The sequence below is a fragment of the Echinops telfairi genome, unplaced genomic scaffold (genome assembly GCF_000313985.2).
Source record: "Echinops telfairi isolate 266 unplaced genomic scaffold, ASM31398v2 ScPeMD7_7429;HRSCAF=8467, whole genome shotgun sequence".
In the NCBI taxonomy this organism is placed as follows: domain Eukaryota; kingdom Metazoa; phylum Chordata; class Mammalia; order Afrosoricida; family Tenrecidae; genus Echinops; species Echinops telfairi.
The window spans coordinates 2227118-2243832 of record NW_022111329.1 but is presented as its reverse complement, the minus strand read 5'-3'; the positions used below and the strand labels follow the sequence as shown (position 1 = coordinate 2243832).

The 16715-nt window shown below is 41.3% G+C and overlaps 1 protein-coding gene across 5 annotated transcripts in view; it reads right to left on the bottom strand.

Moving 5' to 3' along the window:
- Positions 1-16715, bottom strand: part of NTRK2 (neurotrophic receptor tyrosine kinase 2) — a 514715-nt gene that overhangs the window by 307702 nt on the left and 190298 nt on the right. Inside the window, exon 12 of one of the 5 annotated variants that reach the window (XM_030887914.2) lies at positions 4414-6976. The exons of the other annotated variants lie outside the window; for them this stretch is intronic. Within the exon in view, the coding sequence (XP_030743774.1) occupies positions 6939-6976 (38 nt within the window). The 3' untranslated portion in view covers positions 4414-6938. Of the gene's footprint in view, positions 1-4413; positions 6977-16715 lie in introns of those variants that run through there. 5 annotated transcript variants of the gene reach the window in all.

Below are 16715 nucleotides of genomic sequence, written 5' to 3'. Positions count from 1 at the left end.
CTGGCAATGAGCTAAGGACTTTACATGCTCCATCTCATTGAACTCTCACAAGATCCTACTGATCACCCTCTCCCTTTGGGAATGAGGAAATGGAGGATGCAGCGGGGAAATGACTACCGTATGGCAATTCTTCATGTGTCACTGGGACTCTAGTATGCCGCATCTATGCCCTATGTCAACGGCATCCAATTCTCTATTACACAACCTTCAGTTGCCAAAGAAAACTTGTTCACTGCTTAAAAACTTTAGAAGGGCTTAAAAAAGAAGCACAAGTCCCCAACATGAAGCAGGAAGCTCCTATAAAGGGTCAATGTAGTTGGTTTGATAAAGCTTTAGGTCACTCAGGATTATTTTACTCAATCTCTAAATTTTCTATTTGAAGCAAAGCCTGTTATCTTACCTATCCAATGCTGCAATCACAGAAAAACCAAAAGTAGGTGGCTTTACAGAACAGAAATTTTATTTTCTTATAGTTTTGTCTGGAAGCTAACAGTCCAAATTAAGGTCTCAGCCACATTGATTCCTTCTATAAGCCTCTCCTAGTTTCTATTGATTATCAGCAATCCCCTTGCTTGAAGGCAGGTCCTCACATGTCATCTGTCTTCGCAGATGTGTTCCTAAGTCTATTCAGTGCTTTTTGAAATGCAGAAGTGATTAGCTTTAGGACCCGCCCAACAAATGAATTGACTCATTAACATAACAAAAGAAAACACCCACTTCCAAACAGGAGCATATGGACAGGAACAGGTTAGGACTTCCACAGACATATATTTAGGGGGTGGACAATGCAATTCATAATACCCCTTCATGGCTATTAGAAAGCAAACGTAGGTTTCAATTAATCAAAAAGTTCTATAAGCCTTATTTATACATCCTAGGCAAAAAGAAAAAAAAGGGGGTGGTGGGGGGAGGAGGACTCTACAGGATGGTGGAGGCGAACTGGATGTGAAATATTGGTGTCACATGAACAAATTCTGTTACCTTTTGCTGTGTCCTCTTGTCTTCTCTTTTCTTCTTGTTCTTTGAAAGCACAAATCATCAGTTTCTTTGGCCACAAAGTAACATAGAAAGTTGGAAGAGAGTACTGAGTCATCTGGTGGGACCTTGGTTATTTCAAATTTTGAAAATATTTGTGGATTTTCCTATGGAAAGTAACTTTTTGTTTTGCTTTAATACTCTTGAGGGATTTGTTTTTCTTTTAAAATGACGTTTTAGGCAATTTCAGTGTAAGAACATTTTCAATGTAAGAAGAATCAGTTAAAACATAATGTATAATTCACATTGATGGGAACTTTTAAAGTGGGAGGTTCTGGGGTTGGGGTCTAGAAACTAGTTGGTTTAGAATTCCCAGAGCTTTCAATAAAGTTTCTCACACATTTCTTCAGCCGCTGTCATCCCGGACAATAGCAATGACACACTGGTGGCAGTATGTATTTGAGGATGGAAGATGGGCAGGAGGTGTAACAAGGATTTACAGAGAGTGCAAGACACATAGAGATGAATTATAAAACTTTATTGGCTTGTTAAAAAAATGAATGAATTCAGCAAGTACACTTATGGTTTATCCACATTTTTAAAACAGCACTTAAAAACAAAACAAAAAATGATTATCCATTATTTACAGGAAACATTAAAAAAACAAAACTGGCTTTCAAACCTGGAACATTATGAAAGAAATGGCATGAGAATGCTTCACAGGCAGCCTATGGATTACAGCAATGGATCTGAACATAAAAGGGGTGAATTGAGGCTTTGTCTTTCTCCGAAATCTCTGGCTACTTTCTATTGGTTTATTATGGACCGTCTTGGAAAACACAAGGAGAGATCTCTGTTCTTTCTATGTTTTGCCCACGTGTTCCATGAAAACCAAGACTTTAGGCGGAGACAGTGGCCTGGGGAGGAGGTGGATGTCACCATACTGTGGGTGCTCATTGATGGGAATTCTAAGGTGGCACTGCATTATTATCCTGAAGTAACCTCTGATGGTTCCCCTGTCAAAATCAGATCGACACAAGTTGCTTCTGTCCTTGAAGAGCAAAACAATGAAGTGTGGGTTGTTGAGGAGCAAGCTGCACTCTGTGACCAGCTGAAGAAAAGGTAGTTTGGCAACACCTCACCAGCTGGGAGAGTCCTCAATCTCCCAGGTGATCCTCGGTTAGCCTGACATGGCTTGCAGGGACTAGAGGGGTGTGAAGGAGTTCCTGGGTATTGGAAAGAGCTAATGTGCTCAGCTGCTAACTGAAAGGTTCATGGTTAATGTCCATCCAGAGACATCTCAGATAAAAGGCTGCGTGATCTACTGAAAAATCAGCCATTAAAAACTCTATGGAGCCCAGTTCCACTCTAGCACACATGGACTTGACATGAGCCAGAATGAAATCAATGACAACTTATTTCCTATTTTAGAGGTGTGCGAACATAGCAGATGGCTCCTTCTGACATAAGTTTGATTGAATTCAAGTTGACTGAGTTGTACAACTCCAGTGGGTACCACTGACATAGACTAGAAGAGATGGGACCCCTGCAGTCAGGTACAGCCCAGATGGCCCGGTGCACCCAGTGACAGCTCATGGAATGCCATTCTTAGTTGCTCTCTCTGGATGTGTGTAGAGTCTAGATAACACAAGATAAAAAAAAGATTTCTTCTTAGTGCAAAAAAAAAATCTGGATAGAACTGAGAAAGGAGTTCTAGGTAGAAAACACCAAAGCAAGTGGAGGCATTATTGTGAGAATTAGTAAGGTCAGATGTAGTACTTTGATTTCATTTTTCAATGGAAGGTAGGGAGTCATGTGTGTTAAAAGTATGCAAAGCAATGAAAAAAATAGACTACTGGTTTGCTACCAAGTCAATTTAGGATTCAAGAGAGAAATTTTTAAAAGGCAGTGTGGTGTTTAAGACACTAAAGAGTGAAGAAAGGAGAGAGAGAGTACAGAGCTCCATCCATCATACTGGCTCTCATACCTGGCAAAAAAATTGTATTCCTGCCCTAGAGTCCTGAAGTTAAAGGAAACTTGGTGGCACTGTAGGCTAAGTATTAGACACCTAACCCCAAGGTTGGTGGTTCAAATCTACCAGCCACCCTGTGAGGGAAAGGTGAGGCTGTCTGCTCCTGTAAAGATTTATAGTCTCAGCAACCCCGGCATAGAGCATCCCTATGAGTCAGAATCAACTCCATGGCATTGCTTTGGGGCTCTGTTTTAGTCCCTAAGCTATCAGGAAAATGACGGTTTAGTGGTAGTCATTCTGTGTGGGAGACTCAGGACCCTTTCTCGCCAATGTACCCTATGTAGTGTTTGCCCCTGTCATGTGAGGTTTCTCTATGAGTTGGGAACCAACTCAGTCTCAACTAAGAACAATATTTGCTTAAGCTAGTTATTTCTCAGAGTGCTGGTAATTATGACCTCTGCCCTGCAGAGAGAGGGCAAGTGTTAACTATTCTGAATATAATTTAAGATAACGTGGATGCCCAAAGCAAAGTCTTCCTTTATTCTGTTTAGCTCTGTGTCTGTGTCTGTGGTGTAGGAGGAGGGGTTGTCTGGTTATAGTTTGTGCTGCCTGCTTCTGGAAAGAAAGCTTGCTGGATCAAGAATGAAGGCAGCCCTGTAGGGAGACCAAGTCTGAGCCCCCTCAATCAATTCTCTCGTGAGTATGCTCGGATTGATTTTCACTATTGAGAGATGAACCCTCTTCAGCTTCATAGTGTTCTTGTTTGTTGCTGTGGAAGGCAGAGACCATAAGTCATGTCGTGGTCCTGGGTATTTCTGTCTGCTTTAGACAGTCACCACCGGATGGGAATCTGAGCCATGCCTCTGAACGATGCTGCTCCTGGTTTCCATTTACCTATGTCCAAGCTGACAGATTATGGAACCCTGCGAACACGGGGCTGTGTGTTTTCCCACCTAAACCTGACTGGCCCTAAGGATAATTGGACAACTGATGAAAAGAAAATTCGTGGCAGATAGAACAGGAAGGAGATACAGGCTTAGGAGAATGCTCTGGGAATAGGGTGGGACCCACCAGGGGATGGTGGGAAGACACGACCTCTGGGTCTGGGCAGTTCCCTTGCTAGTGAACGATGTACAGAGGCCCATACAGTTGGGCAGAAGTCTCAGAGGAGGAGCAAATGTAAGTGAGATGCTAGGGCTGTGAACTCAATTCCCTTAGCCTGCCGAAAGAAAGCTCCCTCCGCCAGTCAGTGTCAGCAACGGGGAGAAAGCAACGTGAGAAAACAGTTAGAGAACAATCAAGCCCACAGACATGCTTGGTTGGCCTAGATATTGTTATAAAAATAACCGAGCCAACTTTTTTTAAAAATAGAGACACTTCACATAAAAATTCAGATCTTGTTTTTTGGTGATTTTTTTGGTTGGTTTTTTTTTTTTTTTTTGCTTAGAGTCAGAAGATTTGGAAGCCTGGGCTTCAATTCCCCTCAGGCCAGCCAGGCTGGCTGAGGTCGGTGGCAGCTGGCCCTCTGAGGAGCAGAGCAGGTGGCTTGCCCCCCAGCCCACTCCCTCAATTGAAGTTACCTGCCCAGGGCTGATGTGCAAGACCTTGTCTGAGGATGGCAGACATGACTTCAGCAAAAATGCCACACAAATACATGATCCATGCCGTTGGAAAGCGTGAAACAGAAAATTTCACGGGAGACATGAAAAGCAAAGGTGGAAGAGGGTAGAGAAATGAAAAGCTATGGTCCTGATCACGGTCTGTAGGGATTGACTAAATGAAAAAGCAATGAACACAAGAACCATATGAAACAACTTTCTCGCCTGCTGTTTCTCAGCGTTTCCTGGGAGATGTCAACGGCTCTTTGATATATTAAATTGCCTTATCGTCCACTTCTCTCCATTTAAAAACAAAAATCGACTGAAACCCTATGAGCTAGAGTTACAAATAACCTCCCCCCATTTAGGTCTGGAAAACTTAAAAAATATGGTCCTTTTAAACAATTTGTCACCTCATTATGGCTCATGGAAAAACAGGAAAAAAATATGTACCAAGTGGCCTATATTTAGGAACCTGTGCCATATTGACACCCAGCCCTTGCTCAGTTTGAATTGCACTTTTCTTTCAGGGGTCAGGAGGTCTGCAATTAGCTGGCCTCTTTGTAAATCGACACCTTTGGGAAGGAACGGAATCTAAATAGTGACAGGACCTGTCATTTCATTTGGAACAAGAAAATGGGCACTCCCAGGTCACTCAAACACTTTTTGGGAAAACAAAAGCTTTTGAGAAGGGGCTGCCTATTTGCACTTTGGCAAAAGGGACCCTCTTTGTGGCAGGAGTATGAAGTAGCCATGTTCAATGCTGTAATCCATAGGTCTCAGTGAAATGTCTGCGTCAAGCAACAGCATACTGAGTGGCTAATGTCAGTAGTACAGTATACAAGAAGGAATACTCTTTAGGTATCAAGTGGGACTGAAATCAATCCTGGGTTACTAAAATTAATGCCTTGGTTACACAGGATTCAAAACAATGTTTCCAAGAATGTTGGACAAGTTTAAAAACTATAAATCCTTAAAGCTGAACTGCAAAACTTGAGCAACTATTAAAAAAACAACAAAGCATTAAAAAAACATTCAGTACTTTTCCAAATCAGCCTTGGAGTATACGTGCATGTTTAGCAGCCAGAGCTGCTTGTATTCTCAGGAAATTCTCCATCCTGGTTGTAAGGGCACCTCACCAGCAAAGGCTAAGGTAGGGAGGGATGGGCTGTAGGCATCTAAATCTCTCTGCAGAACAGGGGTGCTGAATATCACTGTCTGCAGAGACTGAACAAAGCTTTTCTCTGTCCCCGCGATGCTGAAGCAGGAGTCCACACATAAGACTACGGGCAAGCAGGCATCTGTTGCCCCAAGGCTGCCCTCTCAGCAATGACGCTGGGCGTTATAAAGCACATATTCATCATTGACCTCCACCTCTGTGCTGCTTGGGTCAGGAAGCACGGTCCTGTCCATGAAAACCCAGCAGGTGGGCAGTAGGTTGTAGAGGGACTTCCCTTCTTAGAAGCAACTCTCCTGCTCACAGCAGGCCAGCTATTCCCCTCACAGGCCTTTTCAGTGCAGAAAAGCTGCAGCTTGATAATGGAAACAGCATGTACTGTGGCGGCCTTCTCATCCGGAAAACTTCTGAAAGGCAGGTGGCAAATGCAAAGGGACAAGGTTATCGTGTCACCATATGCATATTGTTCACTCTTGCAATCTTTCGGAACCTGATTTACACTAACCTAAAACCTGCTTGGTGGCTGCTTCTTTTTCAATTGATTTTAATTAATTAATTACTATTATTTTGCCAGCTGATGGACTCTAAGAGGATCATTATTAGTGCTGCATAGCTCAGAGATGTAAGTCAACAGTAGGGACCTTAATTGCTAGTGAAAGAAAGGGCCTTTCAATAATACCCAAAGCACTTCAAGCCTTTCAGTCTCTGTGTATAGATAAGAAAATCCAACCCACTGAATTTAGTACTGATTCGTGAAGAATAAAAAGAAATGACAGTGAAATCTGTGTTAAAAATAGGTGAGGTTATTTAGTAGGCATTTGTGCTGTCAGTAAATTTAGATTTTTTTTTTTTACTTTATAGTTCACGTTTTATAAACAGAGGCAAAAACAATCAATACATTTCCAACAGGGTTAAACAGGAGAAGCACAATCCAAGGGAACTGCACTTTGATTTTGCGTTTGAATCCTTCTAAAGGCAGAGAAGCATCAGCGTAAAACATTTTCTTGAGGTGCTGCTTAGCTGTCTGAGTAACCCAAATAGCTCACAATGTATGCAGGCTTCCTGATGTATGTCTCTCCGATACCACCCACATCTACCAGGGAGCCCAGACAAGCAGCACTTCCGGGCTAAGCCAACACCATTCCCGAGACAGCTCACAGGACAGCATCAACCAACAATCCCACAGCCCCTTTCTCTGGCTTTTCCTTTATTTCAGTTACCCATCCAGTGGGATCTTATGAAACAAAACAAAACCTAAAAGAAACACAAAATGAAACATAAGTCATGCTCAAAAGAAAAACAAGTACAATCACTTTCAAAAGAACATCACGAAATAAACATCAAGAATAAGAAAACAACATGGAATATACTTTAAAACATAAATCAATGTATCAAAACAGAAACCAAAAATTGGGAGAAAACGTGGACCTCATGATCGAACAACTTAAACTTGAAACTAGATTTCATATGGCGTATGAAACATAGGGGTGGGATGGGAGGGTGTGGATTCCAATGCATTTTTGTACAGAGCTCTATCAACAGCTACATCATTTATACTGTACATCTCCTTAAAATAAGGAGAGATTACTATGACTTAAGGAGATGTTACAATATTAATGACTGAATAATTTTGCTGTATTTATCTACATAAGGCATAAAATTAAATTCACCCAAAATCTAATTTATAACTTCCTGCTTAATTTTACCAAATTATCTCTAAAGTAACTGATTGATTACTTATCAAAAGAACCAGATATCTGCTCAACTTTAACTGGTAAAATATTGGATCACACAAAGAGTTTTTTTTAGAGTTAAAAAAAAAATCCCCTCTCCCCAAAATTCCTTACATAACATGATTAACTACCTAAAGTTAATTACCATATCATATATGCAACACATACATATTCTTATGTATACCTACTATATATGATATACCATATAGCATTTATTATGCCGCTGAATAGTATATGTGTATTTATTGTGTATAAATAATATAGAATATATTTATACAATATAGAATTTATTAAGCATTATGGACATATTATATATGATACATAAAACTGACATTAATCCTGTGATGGTGAAACAATGGACACTATAATACATGATACAAAAATAAAGAAAATCGTGTTTTTAACATGAAATGCCTCTTTGTCCAGCAGATGGAGAAAGATGTGTGAATAACTTGGACAATAAACAGTGCCAACTCTACCCAAAGTATACCTTTAAGTAACACAATAACCCTAACACATAGCTTCTATCATTGCCTCCTCTTTACTGGTAAGGAAAATGAACTCCATCTGGCTTGTCCAAGGTCTCACAGCCACTGAGTGATAGAGTCCAGATTATCACCCAGAGATTCTGATTCTGTAAGCCCCCTGCCAGGTTGCTGGAGTGGAGGGTCATTTGCAAAGTGCTCCTGATCCAAGAGTACCAAGTTGATTCTGACTCATAGTGACCCTATGCAGGGTTTCTGAGTCTGTATAAGTTCATGGGAGCAGACAGTCTCCGCTTTCTGCTGTGCTTAGCAGCCCAATGCCTACCCCATAACACTACCAGTAGAGTACAAAGGACGGAGGGTACAGTTGACTTTCAAAACTTGCCTACTGGAAATATACCAGGAACAGGGAGGATTCTATTACTTAGAATCATGAGTGGAATATCCATGACTCATTTTCTTTATCAAATTTGTAAATGACAAAATAGATGACAAAGTAGAAAACTCTCCTATCCCAAGACATTTTCTTAATTGGCTTCAGACCAAACCAAACTCACTGCCATTGAGTCAATGCTGACTCACAGTGACCCAATGGGTTTCCAAGACTGCAACTGTTTATGGGAGTAGAAAGCCCAGACTTTCTCCTGGTTCTTGCTGGTGGTTTTGAGCTGCTGACCGTGAAGACTGGAGCCCAACACCAAACCACGATACCACCACCCCAGGGCTCCACTCCTAAACCTAGCTCTCTAGAAATGCCATTTTCCTCAGCCCAATCTTCCAAGTGCTGGTATCATCTGGCTCCAGAAGGGTTATTACCACGATGAATCTGTACTGTCCTTACAGTAACTCTGAGAGTCTACAGGAGCAATCCTTGCCCTTCTAAGTATCTCAGAAAAGAGAACTCAGTATCAAGGCCAAACGCCCTTTATGAATTTAATCAACCACTGAGAATTTAGAGAGTGCTCAGGGGATCTGATGAGTTCTCCATCTTATGGTTCTCTATTCTGTATCCAAAGGTTTTGCCTCCAGGCAAATGTAAGCAGCACCCCTTTAAGAGTGCACTCTGGGCGCATAGCACATGCAAGCCAAGTTAATGACCCAGACTCCTTCGTTCCTCCTTGGGGTTTCAAGAGGGTGGACCATTCACACGGAAACAATAGGATTAATCTTAGGATGGCACATAGCCAATTAAAAACAGGAGAAAGGTGGTGAGATGTGAAGAAGCCATCATTTCTCAAAACACCCCCCCCCACAAAAAATTGTTCATTCCATATAGTAGTTTCTGAGAGCATTTAATTTTGAAGGGCTTTTGATTTTAGAAAGTAACACAATCAATTAAATGGCGAGTGCAGGCCTTATTACCAATGAGTTTATGGTGTAAGAATTCAAAGGGGGAGAGAGTGTTAATAGAACCAGGCTACTCTTTGCCTCTATTTGCCTTTTTCCTCCTCTAGACCCCTCCTGAGTTCTGTGACTATTACAATTTCTTTGTTAGATGAAACTCTATTAAACTGCAACTGCATTTGCCCCTGTTTAAATAGATGTCACCACCACTTGTCAGCTTGCTGTACTATAGTGGCTTGTGTGAGGCAATGATGCTGGAAGCTATACCTTGGATATTTCAAATTCCAGCAGGGTCACTCATAGTATGCAGGTTATGAACCTCAAAACCAGATTCATGGCCATCGAGTTGATGCTGACTGATAACAACCCTGTAGGACAGGGTAGAACTGCTCCTGTGAGTTTCTGAGATTGTGTGAGGGAGAAGAAAAACTCATCTTTCTCCAAAGGAGCACCTGGTGGTTTCAAACCATTGACCTTGAGGATCACAGCCCAATGCATAACCACTATACAACCAGGGCTCCTTAAGATTGAGCATATGATTGCTCTTTGGGAATTTAACACAGCCAATGGGGACATCTCATAGTGAGATTCCAAGTCTGCAACTAATTTTTTTCTTTTATAAATAGATTTTTTGAATTTAACAATTTTATTGGCATATAATTCATAAATCATATAATTCAATAGTGCAATCACCTTAAGAAGAGTTGTACAATAATCACGACAATCATTTTTAGAACATTTTCTTTAATCTGGTACTCATTGTTATTAGCTCTCCATTTCCCTCAAATCCCTAAGGAATCCTGGCTATATCCCTAAAGAATCATTAATCCACTTTGAGACTATATCTTTTTATGGGAGTAGAAAGCCTTGTCTTTCTCCTGCAGAGCACCTGGTAGTTTCAAACTACTAACTTTGTGGATAGTAGGCCAATGTGTAACTACCACATTAAGCAAGTTATAGTGGAGCTAGAAACAGACTAATAAGACTAACCTGGTGATGTACTTTCAAAACTTCAGCTAATGAAAACTCTATCACTCATAATAGAATATTGTTCATTATAGGCTGGAAGACTAGTCTACTACATAGGAAGGCATTCCAAACAGAGAGTCATCGGCTACAGTCATCAACTTGAGCGCACTAAGGATCATAATACTGACAGAGGTCTGGGTACAGTTCATTCTGTTGTACGGTCACCACGAGTAGGCACCGACTTGGTAGCAATGAACTGCAATAGCTTCTGTCCTCCTTCAGCGTTCTTCTGCCAGTGCTATATCTGCCCAAAGGAGCAGTTCCACGTGTCCATGCCATAAAAATGAGTGACCCAAACCAATACCATAGAGTTGATTGCAACTCATGGAAACTCTGTAACGCAGAGGAGAACTGCTCCAAGATTCTAAAGTCTTGATGGGAACATATAGCCTCATTTTTCTCCCACAGAGACACTGTTAGGTTGGAACTACTGACCTTGTACATAACCCCCTACACCATTGGGGCTCTTTAGAATCTTGGAAGAGTGAAGTCACCAAGGGATATTTTTAGCCAGTCTACTACAATTAAAAAAATCAATATATAGCATGTGCATTCAAACTGGAGCACCACACGGCCCCTCAAGGAAGGCAAGTCAGCCTCTTCCTTGAGATCCTAGATCCTCATATACTGTGGATATTAAAAAAATCTCACCATATATTGAAAACTCAGACCCAGTTAGAATCAACCCTTTGTAAATGGGGGGGAAAAGCTAGTGCTTCACAGAGACATTGGCTCAGGGCCCACTGTATCCACTAGAATCTTTTGACTTTTGCCCTCTCCCATAACAAGCAACTCAAGAAAAGGACACCAAAATGGTATCAAACAATAGATTATTTGCTCCTAGTGAGGGGAAAGTTTTTAGACCACAACAAATGGCTGAACATCTTGTGAGCTTAGCAGCCAAACGAGCTGTCTAGCTTCTGAGCTTGAAATACAGATATTTTGATAATGTGACATTCTGAAGCATTTGTAGCATTCCAACAGTGCACACAGGCGGGAGCAAAAGTTACTTTGAGATGAACTCCTTTATCAAAAATAACTTGGGAAACTTTGCTGCTACTGCTGACAACTAGCTGAGGTAAGGAAAATGAAGAGGAGGCAGGTGCTTCTGAGAGATGTAATGATATGTTGAAATCAGAGAAGGAAAGAATGGATGTGGCCTAGAACTCATCTCTGCTAACTGCTGTGTAGGCTCTGCAGTGGCCGGAGTTCCGCCTGAAGGCAGGGGGTGAGGGTGTGGGGAGTAGGGAAATGGGAAGGTCGGCATGCCTTCTTTAGCATGGGTGCTAAACCTATTCAGATGTATTTACATTCAGAGATGCCCACATTCCCCTCCCATTACTCAGAAGCAATCAACCAGAAAATGGCCAGGGCCAGCCACACATTTAAATTAACAGCAATTTATCTGGAGCAGAAAGGAAAACTGCTGAGTCTAAAGGAAGCATGGGAATGGAAGAAAGATGCAGCTGCTATCTAAAAAAACAAATCTTATCGCATTTGTCCTTTGGAGAGTTCAAGTAGAAAACCGCCAGCTTTGGTGTCTGCTGGGCATGGAGCCATTTCAGAAACGGAATGGAGGCTGGGGCACCGGGACTCGATTCACCTTCACTGGGAAGCAAGGTGAATGCTTCCTGAACCTTCTGGGAAGCATTCACTAGGTAAAATACTAGAATAATTTCCTGCATTTCCATAACTTGGGGTGCCTAGAAAACAGCGAGTTCAAGAATATTTTCATCACAAAATTAGGTTTGATTTACGCTTCTTTCATTTCTGCTTGATTTGAGCACTTGGACTTAATGAAACAACATGGCAACCACACATGTGTCAGAGTTGACACTGCCTCCAATGAGTTTGCAAGGGCTGAGTTAGTGGGAAGATCAGCAAACCCTCTTAGTGAACTCAGAATTCCAACCTTTCAGTTATCAGCAAAGTAATATTTTTCATTGTTAATTAAATCAATTATGAAAAGCCACCATCCTAAGTTGACATTTATGGAGCACTTCATATCTGCTAGGTATTGTGTTGTCATGTGCTGCTGCTTTTTCCCTCTTATAGACAGATGCCCTGCTCCATGTAGCAGTTGGAAGGCATCCAAGGTCAATAAGAATGGAACGAGAGAGTTGAACTCTAAACCCTGAACATCTGGACTGCTGTTCATTTTTTATAAAGGGATTGTCTGCACCTGTCACTGAAATGTCCCATTATGTAAGGGGGTACCAAAATAACCAAAATTTTATTAGGTGGAGTGGAGCTTTGATAGTATGCATTTTCCCACTAAGTGAGCATCAAGCAATTCATTCTGAGTTAGTGCACGCAGTGTGGCATCACCTAGGAAGGTTCTCTCTGGTCACAGTGATTTTTTTTTTTTTTTTTGTAAAAGCAGTTTAGCTCGAACCTCATTTTTAGTGATGGCCAATTTCAGAGAACAGTGTGTGACTGTAAATTTTTTTTCCTACTCAGGAAAAAATGCCACAGAAACTGTTGTGATGCTGAACACAGATTATAAGCACAGCACCATGGGAAACACTCAAGTGCATGAGTGAGTTTCTTGGTTCAAAAAAGGTGAAATGTTGATTGATGACAGACCTCATTCTGGATGTCCATCAACTTCCTGAAGGGACAAAGATGTTGACTTGTAGTGGATTTGGAGTTCGTTCTACCAGGTCAACTGTTCATCAAGCTTTCTATTTATAGGTTCCGAAAAGATGGCATCACAGTGTGTGACCAAAAAAGGCCCGATTTGTGTCAGACAGGGGAGTGGTATTACCATCATGACAATGAACCTGCTCATGCAGCCATCTCAGCGTGCCAGTTTTTGGCAAAAGACTGCATGCCTCTCTTGCCCCATGTACCTTACTCACCTGACCTCACCTCTACTACTACTTTTTGTTTCTGAGTATGAAGATGGGCATGAAAAGACAGTGATTTGATGAAGTGGAAAAGGTGAAGAAAAAACTAGGAGGTGCTGTGAGCCATCCAAACATGAGTTTGAAAAATTCTTCCAAGAATGAAATTGCATATTTGAAAAATGTATTAAGTGTAGTAGAAAGTACTTTGAAGGTGATAAGGTTACTTTGTTGAAAAATGTAAATGCATAGCTTTGAAAAAAATCTAGGGTTTTTTTTTGGTACCCCCTCATATAAGCTCAGGTCTTATTACCTTCTTTTCTGAGCTCAAACAGTTGCCTAGCCACGCCTCCACTGCTACTGACATTCCTTTGGCTGCCAAGGATGTTCTTCATCTGCATACTTCATCTGCTCCTGAGATCTCCTTCCCCTAAGAGTCAGTTTTTCCTGTCTTGACTATTCTTTAAGGTCCACAGGGAAGGGACTGTCCTGCAAGTATCCAGTTCATCCACTTCTTGACTTCTACAACAATCTCTTTCATTCACGAGGTCTTCTTTTATGCCTTTTCTAAATTTACATTTCCCCCCCTTTGCCTAAACTGCAAGACTAGGAGGGAAAAGACAGAATCTTTGTCCAATGTGACCGCACGCAGTACCTAAGACAGATTCTATCTTCTAATTCACCATGAAAACAAAGCAAAACCCTGACCATTGAAGCAATTGCAGCACATGGTGTTTCCGTGGTTACAAAGTAGGGCTGAGCTTCAGAGTTTTCTTGGTTGCAATCATTACAAGACTACATCACCAAGCATTTCTTTCAGTTCACCTCTGCGTAGGTGCAAACTGCCAACCTGTAGGCTACTGGTCAAGTTTAAACCATTTGTGGCACTCAGAGACATCTAAGTTTTCCATTGCATTGTGGAACTTGGGATGTGTTCAGTAACAAAACCAGAATGTGGGAAGATGAAGGACTATGGCTTCTCATTGGTAACTACACAAATCAAGTGACTCCACAGCTTTGGTGTAAAACCACTCATTTTCTCTGTCATATATCCAAGGTTACAGAGCTAAACACAGGGGCACCTGAGTAGCGCATCCTGAAACATTTTGAGCTCCTGGAAGAAAAGTGATAGACTTAGTTTAGTATACCATATATACTCGAGTATAAGCCGAGTTTTTCAGCACAATTTTTAAATGTAGTTTTTGTGGTAAAATTAGGTACCTTGGTGGATAATCAGGTTGGCTTATACTTGAGTATGTACGGTAATTCTTTCTATTTTTCTCATTTAATGGGCATGGGAGTGGGGACAAATGGAATCACAGTCCACTTAGTAGCTGGAGAGTAAACTCTCCTAGGTGGCTGAGGCAAGTCAGGTGTCAGGGATTCTAAAGGGAAAGTTCCATTTTCATTTTGCACAATGAAGATTTGTTACTGTCTGAAAATCAAAGTAGGAAACACAAAGTTCTTGGTAATCAGAGACTATATAGGGAAAGCCAAAGTCATTGCACAAGTAAAACTCAAGGATCCTAAGAAGGACATTAGGGCTTGATGACAAGTATCCAAGGACTCTACATTTACTATTTTGGAGATTTCAAATCGAATAGGGAACAGATTCAAATTACTGCCACTGCCTCTATTTGGATATGACCTAAAAACGCTTCAGTAGAAATAAAATGTGGAATCTGTGCTTTTAAGGCATTAAGATACTAACAGGCTTCCGCCGAATGCACACTGAGAAACCCAACCAAGCTACTGCTCTCCTATAGTGTACATCCGACCTGATGGCTTACTTCCATGAGTATGTATTGGAAAACCTGTAGAGGAATTCATTGTAGAGGAAATGCTATTTTCTCAAATATATCATTGCACAACTCTGAATCTAAAGAAGCTTGGACAGTGATTCAAATTTTCAGTGTGGTAATATATAAATTTCAATACATACAGATATAGATCTGCTGCTGCTCCCAAAAAAGGAACCCTGGTGGCCCAGGGACTTAGTGTTGGGCTGTTAACCTAAAGGTTGGCAGTTTGAACTCAGCAGGAGCTGTATGGGGAAAAGAGGAGGCAGTCTGCTTTCATAAAGAGTTACAGCCTCAGAAAACCTATGCAGTAAGTAGTTCTACTCTGTTCTATTGGATCCCCAGGAGTCCAAATGGATTTGACAGCTGTGTGTGCATGCATGTGCATGCATGCGTGTGTGTGTGTGTGTGTGTGTGTGTGTGTGTGTGCAGGCACATGTGTGCACACAGAGATTTTATGTGTAAAAGTTTATTTTTGCCAAAATATTCTGACCCGTGGTTCTTTATAGTTTATGAAGCCAGACCTACAGTGTCCAAATGGGATATAAATGACAGGATTACTATTGCTCAACCAACTCCACCAACTACCCAAATCTGCAAAAATCTAAGGCCTACACAATGGGGAATGTTTGCTTCTGTCCAATTAAGACTGACATGGCGGGCCACAGACTAAAATCGATGTGGGGATACATTTCTAGAAGGGTAAATAATGTGCAAAGCAAGTAAAGGAAAAGAAATGGGCGGGGGGGAGTCTTGTCAGTCTAATGGTGATGAAGACGACAAAGATGAAGTGAACGCATGAGAGAAAGAGGAGGGAAAGAAAATACAGTTGCTACTGACGTATTCCAAGTGACCTCCAGCATGAAAGGAGAATGACAAGTTCGTGAACAGTAGAAATAGAGATAACAAGACCCCTGAGCATGCATATAAGTCTAGGCCTATATTAAGTTGGTCCCAGAAGAAAAATGAGAAAAAACAAATCAACTGTCCTTAAGTTGACTCTCACCCCTAGTAAGCCGATAGGACCGAGTCGAATGGCCCTTTAGAGTTCCTAGACTAGAATCTTTGGGAAAACAGACTGGACAGCACCACCAGGGCTCCTTCCTAGGAGAAAAGGATTAAGTAAACATAGAATTTTTCTTAGAGCAACACGTTTCACTAGGTGCTCCACCCAGTTCTTCAAAGCCGAAATCTAAAAATCTCTGGCTCTTTGCCTAAGAAAGCACTAATCAGGGGATTTGTGTGTATAGTGGCCCTACATGCAGCTGCAAAGTCTACATGTCTGATCCTCAGTGGCTCTCCTTAGTCAGGAGCAGGTCAAACATTTCCCTCACTTGAACAGAGAATCCTTATACATTCTATCTCCATTGAAATTAACCCAGCCAAATGTCTTGCTATCAGTTGACTCCAACTCCTTGTAACTCTGTTAAAGAATAATTGCCCTCGGGGTTTCCTGTCAATCATTATGGAATAGGATGGCCACACCTTTTCCCCATGGAACAGCTGGTGGCTTTGAACCAGGTCTTCAAACCGTTTCATCCTAGCTTAAAGCTCTGCAGAGAATTTGCATTTCCGTCCCAGATATATTGGATCATAATCTGCATTCTGTCAAGATCCCAAGGTACAGATAAAAATCACATAGGAATCTATAAGAATGATTCTGCAATTTTCATTAACTAAGTGCAAAAGATAATGAAATCTCCGGTAAGTATTTCAAAATGAAAAAGAAAGGTAGAATTGGAACGGACTACAATAAG